The sequence below is a fragment of the Idiotropiscis lumnitzeri genome, chromosome 7 (genome assembly GCF_059441095.1).
Source record: "Idiotropiscis lumnitzeri isolate Australia: NSW breed Sydney's pygmy pipehorse chromosome 7, RoL_Ilum_1.0, whole genome shotgun sequence".
Taxonomy (NCBI): domain Eukaryota; kingdom Metazoa; phylum Chordata; class Actinopteri; order Syngnathiformes; family Syngnathidae; genus Idiotropiscis; species Idiotropiscis lumnitzeri.
In genome coordinates, this window is record NC_142397.1 from 11161984 (window position 1) to 11182415 (window position 20432).

At 42.0% G+C, this 20432-nt stretch overlaps 1 protein-coding gene across 2 annotated transcripts; it reads left to right on the forward strand.

Annotated features, from left to right (window-relative positions):
• Positions 1–3197: 3197 nt before the first annotated feature.
• On the forward strand, positions 3198–20135 carry tnfrsf19 (tumor necrosis factor receptor superfamily, member 19). 2 transcript variants are annotated; one of them, XM_088300163.1, is made up of 10 exons: positions 3198–3492; positions 5726–5819; positions 6041–6154; positions 11959–12137; positions 12313–12398; positions 16072–16236; positions 16328–16456; positions 18488–18578; positions 19078–19259; positions 19619–20133. In XM_088300163.1, exons 2-10 carry the CDS (start codon positions 5754–5756, stop codon positions 19621–19623), a joined length of 1017 nt encoding a protein of 338 aa, XP_088156289.1. In that variant the 5' UTR covers positions 3198–3492; positions 5726–5753; the 3' UTR covers positions 19624–20133. The 2 variants fall into 2 exon arrangements, with proteins under 2 accessions (XP_088156289.1, XP_088156290.1); XM_088300164.1 differs by lacking the exon at positions 3198–3492 and having other exon boundaries at positions 5742–5819; positions 19619–20135.
• The last annotated feature ends 297 nt before the right edge of the window (positions 20136–20432 follow it).

The following is a 20432-nucleotide window of genomic DNA, read 5'->3' on the forward strand; positions in this document are numbered from 1 at the left end:
GTACATTTAGATAGATAAATGATATGCAGTTTGAAAAACACAACTTTATTTGCCTTTGTTTGGATTAGACAACACAGTAGCACAACTGCTTGACATTTCTGAGGATCTGTGTTAGAATCCTGCCTTCATGTGTGCTGTTTTCATGTTCTTCCCATGCTTGCCTCGGGTTTTTCCGGGCAATTTAGTTCCCTCCTACATTCCAAAAACATGCAGGTTAGCTTCATTGAGAGTGAATTGTTCATAGGCGGGAATGTCAGCATGAATGGCTATTATGATGGCAATCATCGAGCAATCATTCCAGGGTGTTGACCTGCTCCAACTCATGCCTAACCGTCATGACAATAAACAACATAAAAGATAGTTGGATGGGTAGTTTGTAATACATTATGTTATAATTTAAGTCCTTGAATACATGAAGTATCCGCTGACTGTATATGACATATGCATTTTATCCCTTTTGTTTAGTACAGGAGGTGTTCAATAATATTTTACATGAAATAACTAGTACTGCAAAACGTCCACGCTAGTATAATAGATTTATTGCATTCCTCGCATGATCAATCAATATAACATAAAGGTTGCAATTAGTCGCAGGTTAAGCAATGCGTTAGTATGACATTAAGAAATAATGGCATAATTTGCTGGAATGGGCAAGTCCAGACATGCATGGTAATTGGTTACTATTACTGCAGCAGTGGTGAACTTTTGTCCTCTGTGTCTTTGCCTCACGTCCCGCACACACGCACGTACATAATAATTGTGCACCTACGACCTACAACCTACCTACTGCCCGAAGCTAACCGGGATAGGCTCCAGCATGCCCGCGACCCTTGTGAGGATAAGCGGCTTGGATAATGGATGGTTTGATTAATCAGTCATTCTAACAAACCTAGTATTAAAATAACTTTTAAAAATTGCAGAACACACTTACAAATTTATATTTACATTTTTTTACATATTGTACTTTAATTTACAAGCCTGATGACCAATAAAACATAAGATGACTTGACTTGACTATGTAACATCTGCAACTCATTGTGCAAGTAAGATGTCAGAAAGATGTTCCCTACCACAGGGACTTTTACAGTAGCCTCTAATCGTGATTTTCCTGTTTCCGCTCTGGTGCATATTCTCAAACTGGCATAACAACTTTCATCGCAATATAAATCACGAGCATGCAAATCATGAAGGACTGTAACACAATCATGTTCTTTGTTGTTTGATGTATGTGGTGCCGATTCCCAGGCCGAATGGGGCGGCCCTGCACCTAGTTTTTATTGAACATACCCCCCTAAAAGCACCCTCGATAGAGACTACAAGTTCCACTAATGGGCCACACTGTAATTACCTGCTGCTTCCTGTGGTGGAAAACTACTTTCTGAGTGAAGACTTTTTTTAAAGGACAAAAAAAATGTCTTTTTTTATTGCATATTATCATTAGTGTCAAGGGTGATCTGGAGCCCATAGCTGACTGAATGCCCACATCCAAACTTATGTACAGATTAGAGTTATATTAACCTAACACATTTTAGAATGTGGTATGCTAGAAAAAATGCAAGCATGGTAGAACATGAAAACTTCACACATGAGATTCAAACCCAGAACCCTGGAAGTGAGGCTGATGGGCTTCACACTAGCTCACTATGCAACCTTGAAGAACATATTTTAGGTTTACACCCATTTCATGAGAGCACATTTTTTTCTCTTCAGGGTGTGTGTAACAACTACAAAGACAAAAATCAGTGGTCTTAAAAACAGGCTGAAAATGATGAAAGGCTTTTCCCGGCCCTAATTCATCATGTTTCGACCACCACCATGGACTGGTGAACAGTCAATCACAAGACACCTGCGACTGAAAATTGAGCCCGCACTAGTTGCATGATAGTCGGCTCTTGTAAGATAAGATGTCCTTTATTAGTCCCACAATGGGGAAATTTGAGAATTTGAGAATGTATGTTAACCACCGCCAACTGTACTTGAAATAAAACAAACAAAATCAGTCATTCAGCAAAAATCAATTATGTTTCACCTTTCATTGTTTATTGCAGAGATTCCCAACAGTGCTGCTGCTCATTAATGTGCCAAGAGATCATTAGGTGTGCCACAGCAAATTGTCCAATTTTACTTAATTGGCCTGAAAAATGAATTATTTACTGGAAATAATATAACTTTATGACAGGGGTGGGCAAACTACAGCCCGGGTGCCACATGCGGCCCATTAAACGTTTTAATCCGGCCCGCCGAACTTGAAAAAAAATTAAATGAATAAACCCTGTTAATGTTTTATTTGCTAAGTGCTGTGGTTTTTCAAAGACATATATATCGTTGTAATTCTTTTGTTCACTTTCATTTGGAATTAAATGTATTTTTTTTCTCAGATGAGGTGAGGTTACAGAAACACTCCATCCATCTGCTCCTGGTCCGGCCCCTTTGCCAAATTTTAGAACCCATTGTGGAAACATGCTTTTTATTTTTTTGCAGTACAAGAATAAAGGGTAATTGAACAACCATCACAGTAGGTGGCAGTGGCACTCTCATTATTTTTTTATTTCGAGCAAATTGATGACAAACCCCCAAAAAACACATAAGGTACTTGAGTTTTTTTGTTGTAAGGTGAACCAAGTTCTTTTTGTTCTTTTTAATGTTAATAAAGACAACGTTATGCTTTTTTAAATAAACAATACTATTTATAGTCGCCTTGGACAGTTGGGGGGGGCACGATTATTTTTTCTTCATGGGGTGGGGTGGATGGTGGGCGGGGGGCCTTAACAGAAAAAATTGAGAACACTTCGGGAAAACAGCATCTATGTTCTACTGCTGATTACTAAAGAAAGGAAACGGTCATAATTAAACTTCTTTTAGAGGAAAGAAGAGAGCCTATTGTTTTTGGTTGATTTAGTGTACGTGCTGTCTATGAAATCATAGAGCGCAATATTCGGTGGATCTTGGAAAAATCGTTAAAAAAGCTCTAAAGTGGCTTTCAGTTGCATGAGTTGCACAGAATTAAAATGTGGTCAAATAAAATAACCCTGTGCAACCAATGTATAAGCTTGATTTAGAATTAAGTAAATTCAAAGAACTAAGAGAAGTTAAACGTGGCCTGAATTATGTCCCTGCTGGCATCTCTTAATTTATTCTTGTCCATGTTGCCAACTCAGCCTAAACTCTCAGTGGCACAGGCGTTTGGAAGTGCATCTCTGATCACAGAGCAGCTTTGTGATACGGCTGTTCTCAGATCAGACTTGATGTCGACCAATCCGGCTGTCTGATCCTGACGAAGCTGATCTCAAATCAGATATCGCACTCCGAGGACTCCCCGTCTGCTCCGCCTTTGATCTGGGCGCTGAGTTAGTCCTCGCTGCAGCTTTCATGTGGAGCATTGCACAAATGCGCAGTGAGACCGAGCTGCTCCTGCTCCGCGGACACCAGGACACAAGTTCCTTCTGGACCCCTCGCGATTTTCATTTGGACTGACTAGTTGTGAGCTAGCAGGTAAAACGTTTCAATCAGTTTCAATGTTTTCTTGCCTCGGGTTAATCACAGTTTGTGTAGGCGGCGAAAGATTGCAGTCATGTCAACACACGAGAGCTAACTGAAAAAACAATTGAGCCTTTCGTGACACATAAGCTTTGCAATGAATAAAAAGTTGACTCAAAGACTTTCGTGATGCTGCTCTCGTAAATATGGGGTGAAGTTAAGGTTTCACTATTTCACGGGCTGCTTTTGTGTGTTTTTGTCACCTTATCCTTAATGTTGCAGCCGTCAAGTATTAATCTGTCGAGTACACTCATGTCTGTAATGTGAAGTATAAAGTAAAATATGAATATTTTTGGGGTCGGTAAATGCCGGTATGACTGGTGAACAGCACGCAGCATCTTCTCATATGTTGCGTAGCTCCTCTGCCTATGCGCGCTTATTGGTGGCGAAAAGCTGTCCAAGTTGGTTATTATAGCCCATTCAACATGAAATCTGTCTGTAAGCTTTTCTTTGTATCCCCATGCAAAATTTTAGCGTTACATGCTTACATAAATCTAATGGAAAAAAAATCGAATTTGGATATTTTAGTCCAATAATGCATTTTGTTTTGAACCCCACCAACAATTAAGGCCTATTAAAGACCGAATGTGTATTAAATTGTGTAATAAATCTATTATAAAAATACTCATGATAGTTTTTTTTAACAGACAAACGTCCTAGATTCATAGTTAGACCCATAGCAATGCCTTAACAACGAAAATGCATTTTTTGGGGGTAATCTCTGGTATTCTTTGATAATAATGTAATTTACAGAATGATGGGACGCCATTGAATTTTCCGGGGTGCAGCTCAACTGCGATTGTTGTTGTGTTATTTGGCGAAATGCCTAGGTGCTGTGTGGCGATGCACTGTTCGCATTCTGGGAGGCATCTGTTTGAGTGACCAAAACTAAAAAATAGGGCACTTAAATGGACCAAATTTGCTCTGGCAAAGCGAGGGAATTTAAAGCCAGTGTCGACGAATGTTCTTTGCCCCAGGCACAAGATCTCTGTTTTCTCGACCGTTTTGCTAATGATAACAGATTTGTTAGGTGTGATTACAATCCATTTTGAGATGAGTGAGTACGGTGTGTGAACAAGGAGCCGAGGAGAACGAGCGAGTGGGTGTTAAGTAGAGAGTTGAACAGCAAGTGTGCATATACCTTAAAAATGAGTCACTGATGGTGTAGTGGTACATCCGCCTGACTTGTGTGCGGGCAGCGTGGGATCGGTTTCCACTCGGTGACGGTGTCTATGTCTCCCCCTATGACTGGCTGGCGACCTGTTCAGGGTGTGGTGCCTTTCACCCGTAGTTAGCTGGGATAGGCTCCAGCACCCTCCCGCGACCCTGTACAGGTTGAGTGGTGTGGATAATGACATGACATGACCTTACCAATGACAATTTAGGAGACCAACCCACTATAACGTATGGTGTCAGTACTAGCAGAATAATCTCACCGTGCATCATTTCCAGCACGACAGAGGATCAAATTTAAAACAATAACTCAAAGCTAATATCCCCAGCCTATTATCTTACCATTCTTCCAGTCTTGATGAGTCTAGTCTCCACTCCATGTCCGATGCTCTGCCAAAATGCCCTACCCGTGTGAATCTTCCTAGTGGAGGCGGATTTGACGGCCGCACAATATTTTCCGTCTCCTGAGCATCTGGCTCATACATGTATGGTCCAACGAAAATAATTCCAACACGCTCCTCTTCCTCCAACTCTTCAAATACCTGGATCCCCTCAGATATGTTTGAGATTTCGCTTTTCAAGTCAATTTCTAACTGGCCTAATACACTTTGTATGTTGAGCTCTGCCATAGTTGTCTTGGAATGATGTCACACTTCCGGGTTCGCTGCTCGGCAGAATCTCACGTCGGAAAAACGATTATTTTGTCGAATTCACTAAATAAAAAAAAAATATTTAAAAACCCAGTTTTTGGGACATATAAAACCCACATCATTTGATCCAGTCCCATTCAAATTTCTAAAACAAATGCATCCATTGGTACTAACCCACCAATACTGATCTATAATAATTAACATTTGTTAAATTTTTGCATTTCCATCTTTTCATAAATGTCGTATGTATGGCCGTCATGCAGAGAACTTTCTAAAAAGTGAAATGTCCCCTGAAAGGAAATTGTTCCCCGCCCCTGAGAAGATAACAGAAAGACAACTCAAACTATATTTTGCCTCCTTTTCAGATGCTAGCTACAGAAGTGGCTCAGCACAATGGTCCGGATGATTCAAAACTCCTTTTCTCTTGTAATCACTGTACAACTCCTTTATTCAACTCTGGTAAGTCAGTGTTTTCTTTCATTGTGAGTAGCTGGGCACTGACTAGGCTTGAACTTTTTATTATTATTTTTTATCATGATACAAAACCATACATATACACTGGGTTATCAATTTTAATGACTTGGCGATAGATAATTCTGATTATCATGACAGGTTAAGGTTTACTTTCACTAATGGTTCCATTTCATTACTGTCCCTCACCAAATCTCTATCTTGCTCAGATTCCTGCAAGGGCCGAAGAGGGGAGCAGGGAATGCAGAGAGCAGGAGTACAAGGACCAGTTTGGGAATTGTAAACCTTGCAAGCAATGCGATGCAGGACAGGAACTATCAAAGGTCAGGAAAAAAAATCCTGTTTGTGTGTCTGTGTGTCTCTCTTGTAAAAAGTTGAGTTAAAATATTTGCCGGAAGACTGTTTATTTTGCATCCCACCTACTAGATCCATTACACTGCTGCTTGAGCAACTGCCGTTAACTGCAAAACAAATGTTGGTCGAGTTAGTCACGTCAAAAAAAAAAAAGGAAACTCTTGAGTTCATGTAAAGAATGTTTAGAAAAGTCCATCTTATCCAGGCAAACAACATTATTAATGACTTCCTCTCATTCATGCAGAGAACAGCTCCGACACGACCTGTCTTTATTCAGTCACACCCATACTTTTGAAATTCTCCAGTTGAATGGCATCCGTTGTTTCCCATTTCCCTGTGGCACACTCTGTCACGCATTGTCTCCACTTTTTGAAGCCATGCCTAAGCTTGCCGCTTTCGGAGTTGGTCATGGATTTTTCTTCCCGCCGCTGTAGTTGGTTAGTGTATTTATTTGAGAGCTTTGTATGGACAGGCCTCCGTAGTGTCAACTCAGGGTGGTGAGTCAAGGCTTTCCTCTCTCCTTGTGCAAGTGTAGACAGTGATGGAAAGCTGAGTAAATTATTACCACCAGTCATGATTGGGAAAACGACTACACCAGAGGTGTCAAAGTCATTTTTGTGAACGGGCCACATCGTGGTTCTGGTTTCCCTCAGAGGGCCGTTATGACTGCGAACTCATATAAATCACCATACGTTATCACTTACACACAACACATTGATACAAAGCTAGTTTTGTAATCAGAAGCCAGTAATAAATGGCAATATCTCATATCTAAATGTTGTTAAAAGTGAAGAAAATGTGCTAGAAGCAGCAAGTTGAAGCACATGATTTTCCCTTCGCGGGCCACATAAAATGAGGTCACGGGCCACATCTGGCCCCCGGGCCTTGAGTTTGACACATGTGGACTACACAGTAAAAAGTAGGGATTTCCTTCGTATATGGTGGGGAAATGAACAATTTGCTATTCTCAATAAATTCACATTCACATTTTCCCCCTGTGGAAGTTATCCTCTCCTGTTCTTTGAAAAAGTCATCTATTTGAAATTTGTGCCATTTCTAAAATATTCCAAGATGCCACACGATGGCACTAAAGCCCGGCCTGATTGGCGGATAGTAATTGGTGTCAAGGACGTATGTTGAAGTGATACATCCTAACTGTTCTGAAATCTTATGTTGGAGGAGGAGCCAAGTTTATTCGGGGTTGTGAATATAAGAAGACAGAGAGTCTATCCAGCGTGTGTATGTTTTTGCTCTGCTGAGCGGCTATTAAAAAGCTCAAGTGAACAAACGAAAGAAGCCTGGTTATAGCTTCACTACTGGTATTTTTACTAGGTTTTAAACAATGAGGATTTTTGGGGCCGATCACCTATCAGCAAGTTTAAATGAACCGGTCACCAATTCAATCACAAGATGGCGCATTATGTCTATTTGAATAACTTATTTACTATACGTAATTGTGTCCTTTGTAGTGAGCATAAACACACATATTTTTGAACGTTTATGGCCATATTTAGCAATATTTGCAATTCCCCAGGGAAGATAATGACAGTTTTGATACTTGAAGCACTGTATTTGCAGCATAGTACCAAAAAGGAAAGCTCTATGGATATCGATTAGCACAAGGGTGGCCAAAACCTTTTGATTGGCGGGCCACAATGGGTTCTAAAATTTGACAGAGGGGCCGGACCAGGAGCAGATGGATGGAGTGTTTTGGTAACCTCACCTCAACAGAGAAAAAAAATACATTTAATTTTAAATGAAGATGAACAAAAGCATTTCAACAATATATGTATATATATATATATATATATATATATATATATATCTAACAAGGTTTATTCATTTTTCATTTTTTCAAGTTCGGCGGGCCGGATTAAAACGTTTAACGGGCTGCATGTGGCCCCCGGGCCGTAGTTTGCCCACGCCTGAATTAGCAGGTGCTTATAAGGATCACACAAAGATACAATTCTCTGTACAGCAAGAGAAAGTTAATTTTATTAATGTTGTTTATGGAACACAAAAGTCAAAACAAAATTTATTATCTTTGTCGAAGTGGAATCTTGATACAGTATGTCTCTTATTTTTGCTCTTATTACATTGCGTACATAATGTGGCTGAAATGTATTTTGTTTATAGTGTACAAGTCTTGCTTGGGCCCCACATTTAAAGAACCTGGATTTCAAGACCATAGCTGAATGCACAACATAAAACTTTACAGACCCAAATTAACAGCACTCAGCAAACTGGCGTACACATACGCCGCACCTCTGCATTAAGAGCTGGTGAAAATAAACTCTGGACATGTGTTGCACACATGCATTTAAGACCAGTTGCCTTTAATGTCAGAGTGAACGGACCCGCGCTGCTTTGTGACAGGCTTCGCTAGCCTTCGTGTGCCTCCACCGGCTTTAACAGGCATGAATGCTGCTCGCACCCTGGGGCCCTGGTTAATAATTGGCTGCCTCATTCTTTCTCTGAAGGTAGCGGAATGCCGCCTCACAGCAGAGACCGCAGGCCTGCCCTCAGAGGAAGTTTCCCAAGGAACAACCGCTAGTTGCAGCTCTGTAACCAAGACAATCTGCCCGTATTCAGATGTGACTATTTAGGAGGGAAGCAGATTTTGGATTCCCTCTGTGCAGCTGCCATAGAGATCCCAAAGGAATGTTCCCCTGTTAGCAATGGACGTTTGCCTCAGGAGGCAGCGTAGAGGCTGGCAAACATCAATTAGCCGCTTCACACTCACTGTAGCAGAAAGAACCACCCACCGAGAGGCAACATCCATTACGAGCTTTTTGTCTCAGCCATATTTCATTCCTCGGCTCATGATGTTTAAGGAATCACTTCTTTTTTCTTTTCTGTATATGTGTCAAGCCACAGGGTGAAGGAGAGTCAAATTAATTGCCTCGTCGCACAGGCCGGAAAACAGCCCATATCTAAACAGCAGGCACATTGCTTTGATGTGTAACATCTTGTGTAGTATGTGGCAAGCTCTAACATTTCCTCTTTTAGTAATACGGGCATGGCAAAGGAGTTTTTGGTGAAACAGTTATTTTGCAACAGAAGAACTATAAATGACCATGCAACAACCGCAATATTCTTGGGAAGAAATGGTTGAGCTGTAACTAACATTTGTGTTCATAATTACTTCATTACCAGATCAGATGACTGACCTCCCCCATGTGATTCCGAGCTAATCTCACAAATATCTCTGGGTGAACATGTTTCAGTCCGTTCTCCCTCTTCTGCACCGATGTTAATATCGACCAAGCAAGAGCACTACGTGGACAAATGTATTGTGACACGTCTTTGTGAAATAATTGGTCGATCAGAGTCGGCATTTTGAAGAGGATGAATTATGGCTTTTTAATTGCTTTTACACAAACAGTTGGTTACTCTGCAACGGCTGCTCACGCACATCATGGAAAAAAAAAATTGCTGGGATTTCCCTATTACTCAACGGACATCGTGGTAAGGCCAAAGTAAAGTTCTTTCACTCCGACATTTTAAGTAAATTTTACAAGAAGAGTTTTTGAGTAAATTTCACTGAGTTTATTGAATTAAATAAATGCCACTCAAGGGAAGTTGGTGTAGACTTTTACACACAGCTCATTTCATACTCAATGTGACTGCGGTTCGAACCGCTTCGGAGATGGCTGCTCTACACCTGAGCTACGGCTCGGCGACTTGGGTTGAGGATATTGCTGGTATCTCGAAAAGGAGGCCAAAAACTGCTTTGGTAGGATTCCGAGGTTTGCGCCTGTCGCAGGTGTTGGTGTAAGCAATGGCACGTCCGTGGGACAAGACCACCCTTGCAAAACTGGTCGATTTCAACCGGGCTGCAGGTGTGTTGCGATCCTTCCATATTTTGATGATAAAAATGTACTTTGCATAATTGTATTTTGTCTAAAACTGTTGGGGACCATGTTGCACTAAGCAAGATCCATAAAGGCATGCTTGAAGATGAAGTTCAGTACGGAAAAATATTGAGCTCCTTGACCTCGACTCCATCAAACGCCTTTGATCAACTAGAACGTGAATTCCAAGCCAGGCCATCCCTCAGTTCCATCTTCACTTCTTATACTTATCCACACATGAAAGGCACAAGGCAGTTTTCTAATCATGTCTTGTTTTGGACCCCTTTGATCATTGAGTGGAGTGTCATATCTGCTCGTTGCCGGGCAGGGTGTCAGTTCTGGTGGGCTTTGTTCGCTGGCATGAAAGAGGACACTGATCACTCCTTGTGATGTTCAGCTTTGTCGGGATCAGAGAAGCAGAAGTTGGCTCCATTTTCTTTTTGTTCTTGTGCACTGGGCACTGTTTGTATCTGCTGCATGGGACATGAAGCCCCCGTACTGTCATTGGGTGCCCCATAGCCAGAGCTTGAACCAGTGCCAACCTGTGGTTAGTGGTTTCTTGTGGAAGTAAAACCCACTAGTTGAAGAACCTCCTCCGCTAGATCACCCCTGCTTATACAGAGAGACTTTTTTTCGAGCAGCTGTAGCCAGACATGTCAGCCTTTTTCTGTCCATAATCACTCATCAGTCACCCTCTGTTTCACACCCTTTCTTCCATCTCGTTCTTTCCGCTGATGGACAGCGGGCCCTTAAATGGAACGGTCGTAACAACAGCTGCAATATCCATCCTAAGCTGGTGCACCTCAAGCTAGGCTTGACCCAAGGGTTTAGTCTTGGCCTTGCATGTGTTTGCTTTCTGAGGACTGCATTCCTCCTCCTCTGTGGTGCCATCACCGTGTCACATCTTTGCCTCTAAAATCCCTTTTCATTTCTGGCCAGCTTACTTCCCCCAACCCCCATACCAAACTCTTGTGCCCACATTCCAGCAGGACTGCATGCCCGGGCAGTGAAATAGGACACGGGCGAGGAGAGAAGGGAAGAGCTGTTTGAAGCTGACCTTCACTTTAATGATATATGAGCACCTCCTTCCCTTGTGTGTTATCAAAGCTTGACATTACAACACCGGACAACAGGAGGGCAGCTGTCATCGAATGATGTCATCCAAGCCCCCAGCTCAGTGTTGTCCTGTCACATTACATGTACATTGCCAAGAAAATATGAGGCCTATTTGGAACTTGTGAGCAATTATTATTGATATCGCCAGCGCAGGAGCAGAACTGAGCACCTAGGGCGGTACCTTTGTATTTTTTTTAAACAATCTGCTTTCTGCATTTTGTCCCCTTCTGGGGCACAATAAAGGATGATGTTGCCTTGATTATCTCGACACAAAACATTTCATCAGTAGCTGTTGTCAATAAGATGTTAAAACTATTCCCTTTGTTCATCACAACCCTTAGTTGGAACTGTAATTGTGATCTCAATGTATTAATCAGATTTATCGTCATCCATTCAGTTTTTGGCTTCAGGGAAGTATTGCTCAGCATTTTCAAGAGAATTTCTGGCTCTTGATCAACAGGACACCCAGTGTGTGTGTGACTGAAGGGTGAGTCACTCAAACGCGGAGTAATAAAGGTGCCATGATACAACAGTGGGAGTTCCTCAGGGCCTTTATTATTCAAATATATGTCCTTTCTGGGTTTTCCAACGGAAGGCTGATCATTCCGTTTTAGAGAGTCAAGGAGATTATTGCCGGTGTAAGTTGGACTCTCTAAAGAGGCAGGCCATTGTTCTCCTCTGTTCCAGTCAACCAAGATCAATCTTAATTCCACAACCCCAGTAGTCCACATTCAAATCCTCTTCTCACCAGCTGCACCAACCCCACCTCTTACCCAGTGTGCTTCTTCCTTTAATCCCTCCAGGAATGCGGCTTTGGTTATGGAGAAGATGCTCTTTGTATGCCGTGCCGGACCAGTCGTTTCAAGGAAGACCGGAGTCTCCAGAAGTGTAAGCCTTGTCTGGACTGCGGCGTCATCAACCGCTTCCAGAAGAGCAACTGTTCCACTACCAGCAATGCTGTGTGTGGAGAGTGCCTGCCTGGGTGAGTGCACAAACACACCGTTGTCATACCGCCGTAGAAAATTGGATCATCACACAAAAAGAGACATTCTTTCCAAAAAATAAAATAAAAACTGGAAAAAGGTTTGGATGAGATCATAACTATGAAGACCTCATTTATCCGCATTTTAAGTAAGCTTGTAATTTGTTCTCAACAGATATTATAGGAAGACAAAATTAAGTGGCTTCCAAGACATGGAGTGTATACCGTGTGGAGATCCTCCGCCTCAGTATGAGCCTCAATGTAAGCACCTTCTTTCCTCTCCCATTACCTTGTCCCACAGTTTGCTCGTCATCACTCGGATACTGTGTAATATTTACATGGCAGCGGAACCACCAAAGTCAAACATAATTTCTGAATGATCACTGGTTGGCCTCCATTTTGGTTTCATTTCAAAGCAATTATTCCCAAAGCAAAACATTTGTTCTTTTCATTATAAAATCTTTAACTGGACATGCATTCTTATACTAATATATGAAAACAAGAGTATAAATAAATTGAAAATCTGCATTGAAACAAACAAATAATCTTCTCACCTTTAACTTTGACATGCGGTGGACACAAACAAATTCAGAGGGAGGTTTAGGGTGTATGCCTGGGCGGCAAAATCTCTGAACCTGCTACACCCCTAGGCAGAGGTGAAGTGTACATTCCAATGTTGCGTTATTAACAATGTTCCCTTACTGTCACCTTAGCCTTTCATCATTTTACTGAACTACTCGGCGAGAAAAACATTTACTGCTTTCCTAAATTGCAAAACATTCAATGGTCAATTTCACATAAATAAATAATAAATAAAATAAATAACTAATAATAATAATATAATAAAAAAAAGAACCAAGCAATGTATATAAATATATATATATATATATATATATACAAAAAGGAGTCCAGAGGTCAAGTAAGGCTGACGTTCCACTTGGTCTCAGATTCAATTATCTTCTCTCCTCCAGGCATTAGAGGTGGTTAATGATTTCAGGTTCCCACATAAAACAAAGCGGCAAGTGAACTCAACCCTTTGGTAATTGAGTGTGACTTCCTGTTTGTAGAGGAGGTGGCAGCTGTTTCCGAGGAGGGTTTTGGCAAACCTTTGCTTCAGAGGAGTCCTGGTCAGGTTTAGCAGCTCCGTGTTAAATAAATGCTGACGGCACTGGGATATCGCACAATTCTCCCAAAATGTCTTCTTTTTGTTTCCAAGTCACCAAGTTATTGAATCAAACTCTGTTTTGTTATTTTTGTTGTTGTGGACAGTGTTGATGTTTGCCTTGGCCCTTCTCTATGGGCCTGATGGTCTAGTTACGCAGCGTCCAATTGTGATACAAGAGGAGGCCTTGGAAACAAAACAGCCATTGTGGGAGAATATAGCTGGCAGTTAGTTCCTACAGGGACTCTCAGTGGAGCTTTTCCAAATGTTTGAAAGCTTTGCTGCCGCCATCCACTGTTATCTGGAGAAGAGTGGTGAAAACTGAAAGGCTAGATTATTCTAATAGGCTTCACTGGCCCGCGGCAGCATTGCAGCTGTGCAGGGGAGGCTGTCACCCTTTGGCGTGGACTGTAAATCTTAAAGCAACCCTTTCTTTCGTCTCCCTTTCCTCCAGTGACTTTTTGAAGCAAGTCAAAATAAGATTTTGTTTTATGGACTTCTTAAGCCTCTAATGGGTTTCATCTGCTGAACTTTTTCACTGTCACGCTAGAACAGAGCAGACCATGCAAACACACTCTGTCACGCAGACAGAGACAAAAACACATGTAGAGATACAAATTGATGGTCGGACCTGCTTGGGTTGTTGTTGGATTTATGCAATAACCCAAAGGGAGTTCTAGCGTCTGTTGGTAGTCGTAAATATGGAAAAGGTTTTACAATAATCGCCATATAACATCTAATATAGTTCAGGGAGGAAGTCCCAGCTTTTTCATCAGGAGGCTTACAGGTTCTGTTGGAGCAAACCAACCACCAACTCAGATGGACAACCTCGATAATCCATCTTGTAAACATCAAACTCACGTCAAGTTACTTCAAAGCCTCCTTAAATCACACGCACACACTGGGAAGTGGGAAGGTACAGGAAGCAATCCTTTCTGCCAGGCTTCACAACACTTCAAAACAGAGCCTTTAAACTTTTTCAAAGCACTTTTACCAAAGTCATTAACATTTTAGTGGGCCATCATTATTTTGTGGTTGCTCACAAACTATAACACCGCAAAGCTGGTTTGGCCTATTTTAGCATATCCTCAATTCAAGTTGCACATATAATACAAATAAAAATAAATTAGTTGCAATTTTAATGTTTTTGAAGGAATGGATAAAACTGTCACTATTCTCAATTACTGCCTGGATTACATGTTTATTTACGGAGTTCTTCTGTATCAGATTGTGGTGATGTACTGTAAACGTGTGCAGGGGTTAGCCTAATGGCTTGTTTTCTATATTTAATCAATTCTAAACTGCTAAAAGCGTTCTAACATTCCAGGGTTGCCTTTACGACCATGTTAACCAAGTCAAAAGGAGTTAGTGTAAGGAATGCCCCCTCGTAAAGCGAGCGATGTGTGCTCGTCTTTTAGAGTTCAGGGTCGACCGCGCTCACTTGTGTTTAAAGTGTTTGCAAAGACGCAAATCAAAGCTCCAGACTGGAGAAGTCCATGAGAACGATGGCAGTTTAGTCTTTTGGTTTATGTGGAGATACAATCAGCAGGTGAGCTGTCTTCAATGGATCAGTGTTTATTTGGTGCAGCTGCTTGGCGTCTGATAACAGACTCCCTTTTGTGTACTGACAGTAGTTGATGTTCCTCTTGGATGGATTGGATTAAACCTGAACAATAGACACATCGAACACACTTGTCAAATAGAGATCAGTGATCCATCTTTCACAAATGATTATAGGATGACATATTATCTTGATCGGCTTTGTCTCATGTGTTTTTTTTTTAACACTTGTAGTGCATGAACAGGTTCGTTCTCAGGGTGGTCGTGGGGAGTCATTTTGTCGAGTGCTGTCAACTGAAAATCACATCACAGTTGCTCAGGGCTCAGCAACTGACCAGCTTTGGAAAATAGGTGAGCTGTGATAGGTCATTACCTGAGCGCTGTGCAACTGAGATGTCATTTTCAGTTGAAGAAAGTGACAAAATGCCCAAAAGTGACAAAAAATTTCAAATATTTAATGTTTTTTTTGTGTGTGTGCGTGGGGGGGCTTTTTCTTGGTAGGCGTGCCTTTCAGCCCATGTCATGAAAGTATTTAACTATAGTAATAACACAATTGTACCAGCTTCAGCCAGCCTTTCCATAAGGTCTTTTGTTTTTGGGTTGAAGTGCACATTTCGGCCCAAAGCACGTTCAGCTCTGGGACACGGAACCCGTCTGCTTCCTGAGAAATATGATGGCTGGGCATTATTATGGTGTTTATAATCGCGTAAGACTTGTGCAAATCCACAATTCCGTGCCCGGTCTCTTTGCTGATTTCTTTTGACTTTTCCATGAGATTAACCAAAGAAGCGTGTTTCACATGTTCCTTCGCTAACTCAGATGTTGTTAATAAACCTATCACTAGGTTCCATATACATGACATAATCATCTAAATTTACCGAAATTGTTTCAAGGTTTAATATTCCTACTGTATGTATTGAAAAAAAAAAAAAAGAATTCTTCTGGTATTCAACATATAGAAATAATATTGGTAATCGTAAAAAAAAACGATAACAGGAAAAGTTTAGTGATTTCATGTCAGACAATGAGGAAAAAAACGAATGGCTGCTTAGTTTACAAGCACAACTTTTAAGGACTATAAAAGTCCTTGAATGCTTTAGTTGAGCTATTACGATAGTTTGACGAAACCGTGCATGCCGACCGGTATGTGTTACATTGGATGTCAGACTACGTGGTTCACACTGACCACAAACTCTACGTGTGCGTGTGCAGGCAGTGGACGAGTAAACCTGGTGCCTCTGCCCTCGGTGGTGAGCAGCCCTCGTGACGTGGCCCTGGCTGCCGTCATCTGTAGCGCTCTGGCTACGGTGCTGATGGCCCTGCTGGTTCTGTGTGTCATCTACTGTAAGAGGCAGCTGTTGGAGAAAAAGCCCGGTGGTGAGTCACAACATTGAAAAGCTGGGTGAATGCTGTACCATACATCTTGTAGTCTCAGTTTGTTGTCATTTGTGCAACTTGTTTTAACCAGTGGCGTCTCTGAGGTACGAGGACTGTCAGTCCGGCGGGGCTGAGATGTCCTGCCTGGACCCGCGCTGGCTCCAAGACTTTCCCCAGGGAGCCTGCTGCCATTGTCACCTTGGCCCCGGACACACATGTGGTATGCTCGATAATAAACACACGTGGAAACACCCCCCCCCACACACACACACACACACACCCACGTTATACGGGCTTTGGACCAGTGTATGGCATAAAGGGTCTTGCCCAAGGGCCCAACTGGATGTGACCGTTTCGCGTTGACCAGGATTAAAATCTCAGTCCCCATGTTCAAATTGAGCGATGTGTGCCACCGAGCAATCCACCTGCATTTAGGCTACAATTTCTGATTTCCCAAATATCAAATTTTCTGGTTAATCGAAACTCAATATTTGAGTATTAATAGCAGAGGTGGGAGTAAGTCATTTATGTGAAAGTCTCAAGCAAGTCTCGAGTCGCAACCTTCAAGTCTCAGGTAAGTTTATTGTGGAAAAAAAAAAATCAAGCAAGTCAAGTTGCCACATTTCAGGCCAGTCAAGTCATAACTTGGTTTAAGCAAGTCACAAGTCGAGCCATACAATCTTGATGAGTCACAATATGGGAGTGAATTTGTTTTTAATTCACTAATCATAGCACTAATTAGTATTTTGACACAGTAAAAGGTAAATAAACAACAACTAAGATTAGGACTGAATTTATTGCACTAAATTGTTGTTGAAAAAGTTGCAATTCAAACTCAATTTAACTCAACTTTGTTTCTGGGCAAAGTATGTCACAAATTGGGACCTTTTGAAATAGAAACGTAAAACAACTGAATTAATGTGGTTGCACGAGTATACATACCATCTCATAACTAGGGAGGTGGCCGTGTTCAGAATTGCTAAAGGGGAGTCACCTCACACACACACGTGCCAGCATTTAACATGCCACTGTTTAACCCCAGATTCAAATCGTTTGACTTTCTTACGAAGGTTAGGTGGTGGAAGGAAGAAGACAGGGTGTAGCAATATTAAGGGCTCTGAGAATGTTCAGCTCCGTATTTTGTATTGAATGCGGTACTGGGCAGGGAGGCAGTGGAGACTGGTGTGATGTGTTGGGTGAAGGGGGTCCTTGTGGTGATTTGAGCAGTGGAGTTCTGAATAAGTTGTAGTTTTTTTAGTGACTTTTGGGGGGAGACCATACAGAAGAGAGTTGTAGCAGTCTAGCCGGGAAGTGATGAGGCTATGAACAAGGACGGCAGTAGTGTGGCAGGTGAGGGATAGGCCAAGTTGTTTAATGTAACTAAAGTGAAAGTATGCAAATTGGGTGATGTTATTTATGTGTGGTTGAAAGGGGAGTGTGCTGTCTAGGATGACACACAGACTCTTAACCAGAGAGGAGGGTTGGAACAGAGGTTTTGTCAAGTGTAATAGAAAACCTGTCAGTTTTGGTTGGAATGAAATAGGTTGTAGAAAAATGGATGAGAACCAATGTTTATGTTCAGCTGGGGTCTTCTGCATTACAGTGAAATTGTGTGTTGAATTTGTGATATATAGGAAGGATATCGACAATATAGAGGAGGGGGCCTAAGACAGAGCCTTGTGGGACACCAGAACAAACAGGGGAAGGATGGGATTTAAATTATTTCATTTGAACGAATTGAGTGGGGTGGATGGGTAGGAGTTGAACCACTGAAAAGGCGGGCGTGTAATGTGAATGCTGTGGAGTCTGTCAAAGAGGTGGTGTGACAAATTGTAGCAAAAATCTGCACTCAGATTGAGAAGGATGAGAATGGGAAGTAGGCCAGAGTGGGGAAGGAGCCCTTCCAAGTTCTTTTTAAACAAATGGGAAGTCAGAGATAGGACAAAGGGTATTGAATTTTTTAGAACCTTCATTTTTTTTCAGTATTGGGCTTATCGCTGTTTTGAATTCTGTCGGAACAGTACAATTGGAAAGAGATGAGTAAATGAGGGGGATTAAAGACGGTCGGCAAGCTTTAACCAGTACAAAAGGGAGAGATGGTCGAGTTGGCAAGTATACGCCTTGGAGCGGAAGATGGTACATCCTCTGACATTCAGCCAGTGTTTTTGATTTCAACGCGTGACATGACCTCATCACGCTTTCAGCTGCAGGAGTAATCATGATCCGTTTATAATGTATGTGTGCTGCTCAGGTCCGGTCCACCTGATCCCATCGCTGTGCTGCGAAGAGAGCTGTAGTCTGGACAACGCACGCTTTTGCTCTCACGCAAGCCTCAACGACAGGTGAGAGATTTTGAGGAAACCAACAAACCGACAACATTAAAGGGTTCATGAAGCTAATTTAGCCACCAAGTAGCACACTTCAGTTTGGTGTGAGTGAGAAAGCCTCTTGTGACCACTGCGTGTCTCAGCAGTAAATTAAAGTAGAACTTTGGAATCCTATTTGGCTTTTTGTCTTCCTACACAGAAGAACTCACACTTTGAATCTATTGAGAGGCTCACTTCACCTGACATGAGTAATTACACTACAATATTCAGTCCAACACCTGACACTGACAAAGAGGTTAATTTAGGTGGTTTGCCACTTAGGACCGGGCCGCTGTGGGCCACTCAGATGAAAGAAAAAAAACTTGCAGTACTGCTGGTTTAATTATTATAGAGGCTAAGAAAATATCTTATTTTGAACGTAAAGGACAAAGCTAGAAAATCAAAGCGTAGTGGTGTGTAGCCGGCCAGCAAATTCGTGCCCATAATTTCCATCTGATTGTACCTTGTTTACCAGAAACTCAGAGCAGGACGATGAACTGACAGGACATGCTCAGACCAGACCTGCAGAGGCGATCTCGGAGGGTTTCCAGAATCCAGAATCTTCTGAAGATGACGAGGGAGCGGTGGGAGGACATGACCTGGGGGAGAATTACCCTGAGAGAAAACCAAGCGAGCAGTTGCCATTGACCAGGGAGGGTGAGAAGAACTTTTACTTGAAGCATCCTCCGCTCTTGAATTGATTTATAGATCATGGCGTTTGGAGTGCTTCAGATGTCTTTGTTGACGTGTGAAATGAGTTGCCTTAGACCAAACTGCTAAATGACTTGAGTGATAGAGAAAGTATGTGAGAGCAACATGTTAATAATGAACGATAGCCTCGTATTTCTTGAAAAGATGCCCCTGAAAAAGAAGTGTACTGTTGACAGAAGGCTAAAGTGACACAGCCTTGTGTGCACGAACGAATAATAGCTGGTACAAGAAAGACGATCCGACTTGAAAGTGGTCCTGTGTCAAGTTATGTTACTAATCAGTGCGTGTTGGCCTTTGTCTTCCAGGATGACACACATTGCTTTGGCTTCCAGCAGACTGGACTCACCAACAACAAAGGCGGTGGCGGCCGCGGACAGATCTCCTTTCACATGAGTCGCCTCAACTCACCACTCCTCTCACCTCGCTCCCATTTGACGCACCCTACAGTGCGGTCGGAGGCCGCGTCTGACCTCCGAGCCCAAACAAAGTAAGATGTGAAGCGGCCACTGGACCGCAGATGAAGGTGAATGAACTTCAAACACGGAAGACGATTGACTTGATCACATCAGTCTGGCATTTTGGGTATGAAGTGGCAACATGTGACGTGAAGAGAAGTCATGGACAACGGAAGACAATCTTAAGAACACGCGAGAGGATTGCTCAAGGGACTTGTGCATAATGTACAGTAGTAAATAGCTGCATATTTTTGTAACATAGACATGACTGATTGTGTGCTGCATTTGTAGTGTTGATGGTCCATGTACTTGTTTTACACCTTTGTAAATAAAACACTTGAACAGACAAATGTTAATTATTTGAGCCTTGCTCGGCACATTAGGAGGTACATCTGCATAAGCAGAACCAATCCAAGAGCTGCATTTAAAAATGATAATAATGCTGTTTGGATTGACAATTTTAGATATAGTTGCGTCTCAATAGATTAAAATACATAATGTACTCAAGACCAAAGGTAGAATTTTTTTCGTTGTTTTTACTGTCACATTTGCCTCACAGTCCTGAGGTTGAGGGTATGAATCCAGGCTCTGGCTTTCCTGTGGAGAGTTTGCGAATTCGCCACGTCCTTGCGTGGATTTCATTACGATCATCCTGGTTTGGTCA

What these genes read in the sequence shown, in the direction of transcription:
- tnfrsf19 (XM_088300163.1), top strand. Translation starts at nt 5,754, where the DNA reads ATGGTCCGGATGATTCAAAACTCCTTTTCTCTTGTAATCACTGTACAA. An exon ending in AACTCCTTTATTCAACTCTG is followed by an intron (nt 5,820 to 6,040) that starts GTAAGTCAGTGT and finishes TATCTTGCTCAG; the next exon opens with ATTCCTGCAAGGGCCGAAGA. An exon ending in GCCTCAGTATGAGCCTCAAT is followed by an intron (nt 12,399 to 16,071) that starts GTAAGCACCTTC and finishes GTGCGTGTGCAG; the next exon opens with GCAGTGGACGAGTAAACCTG.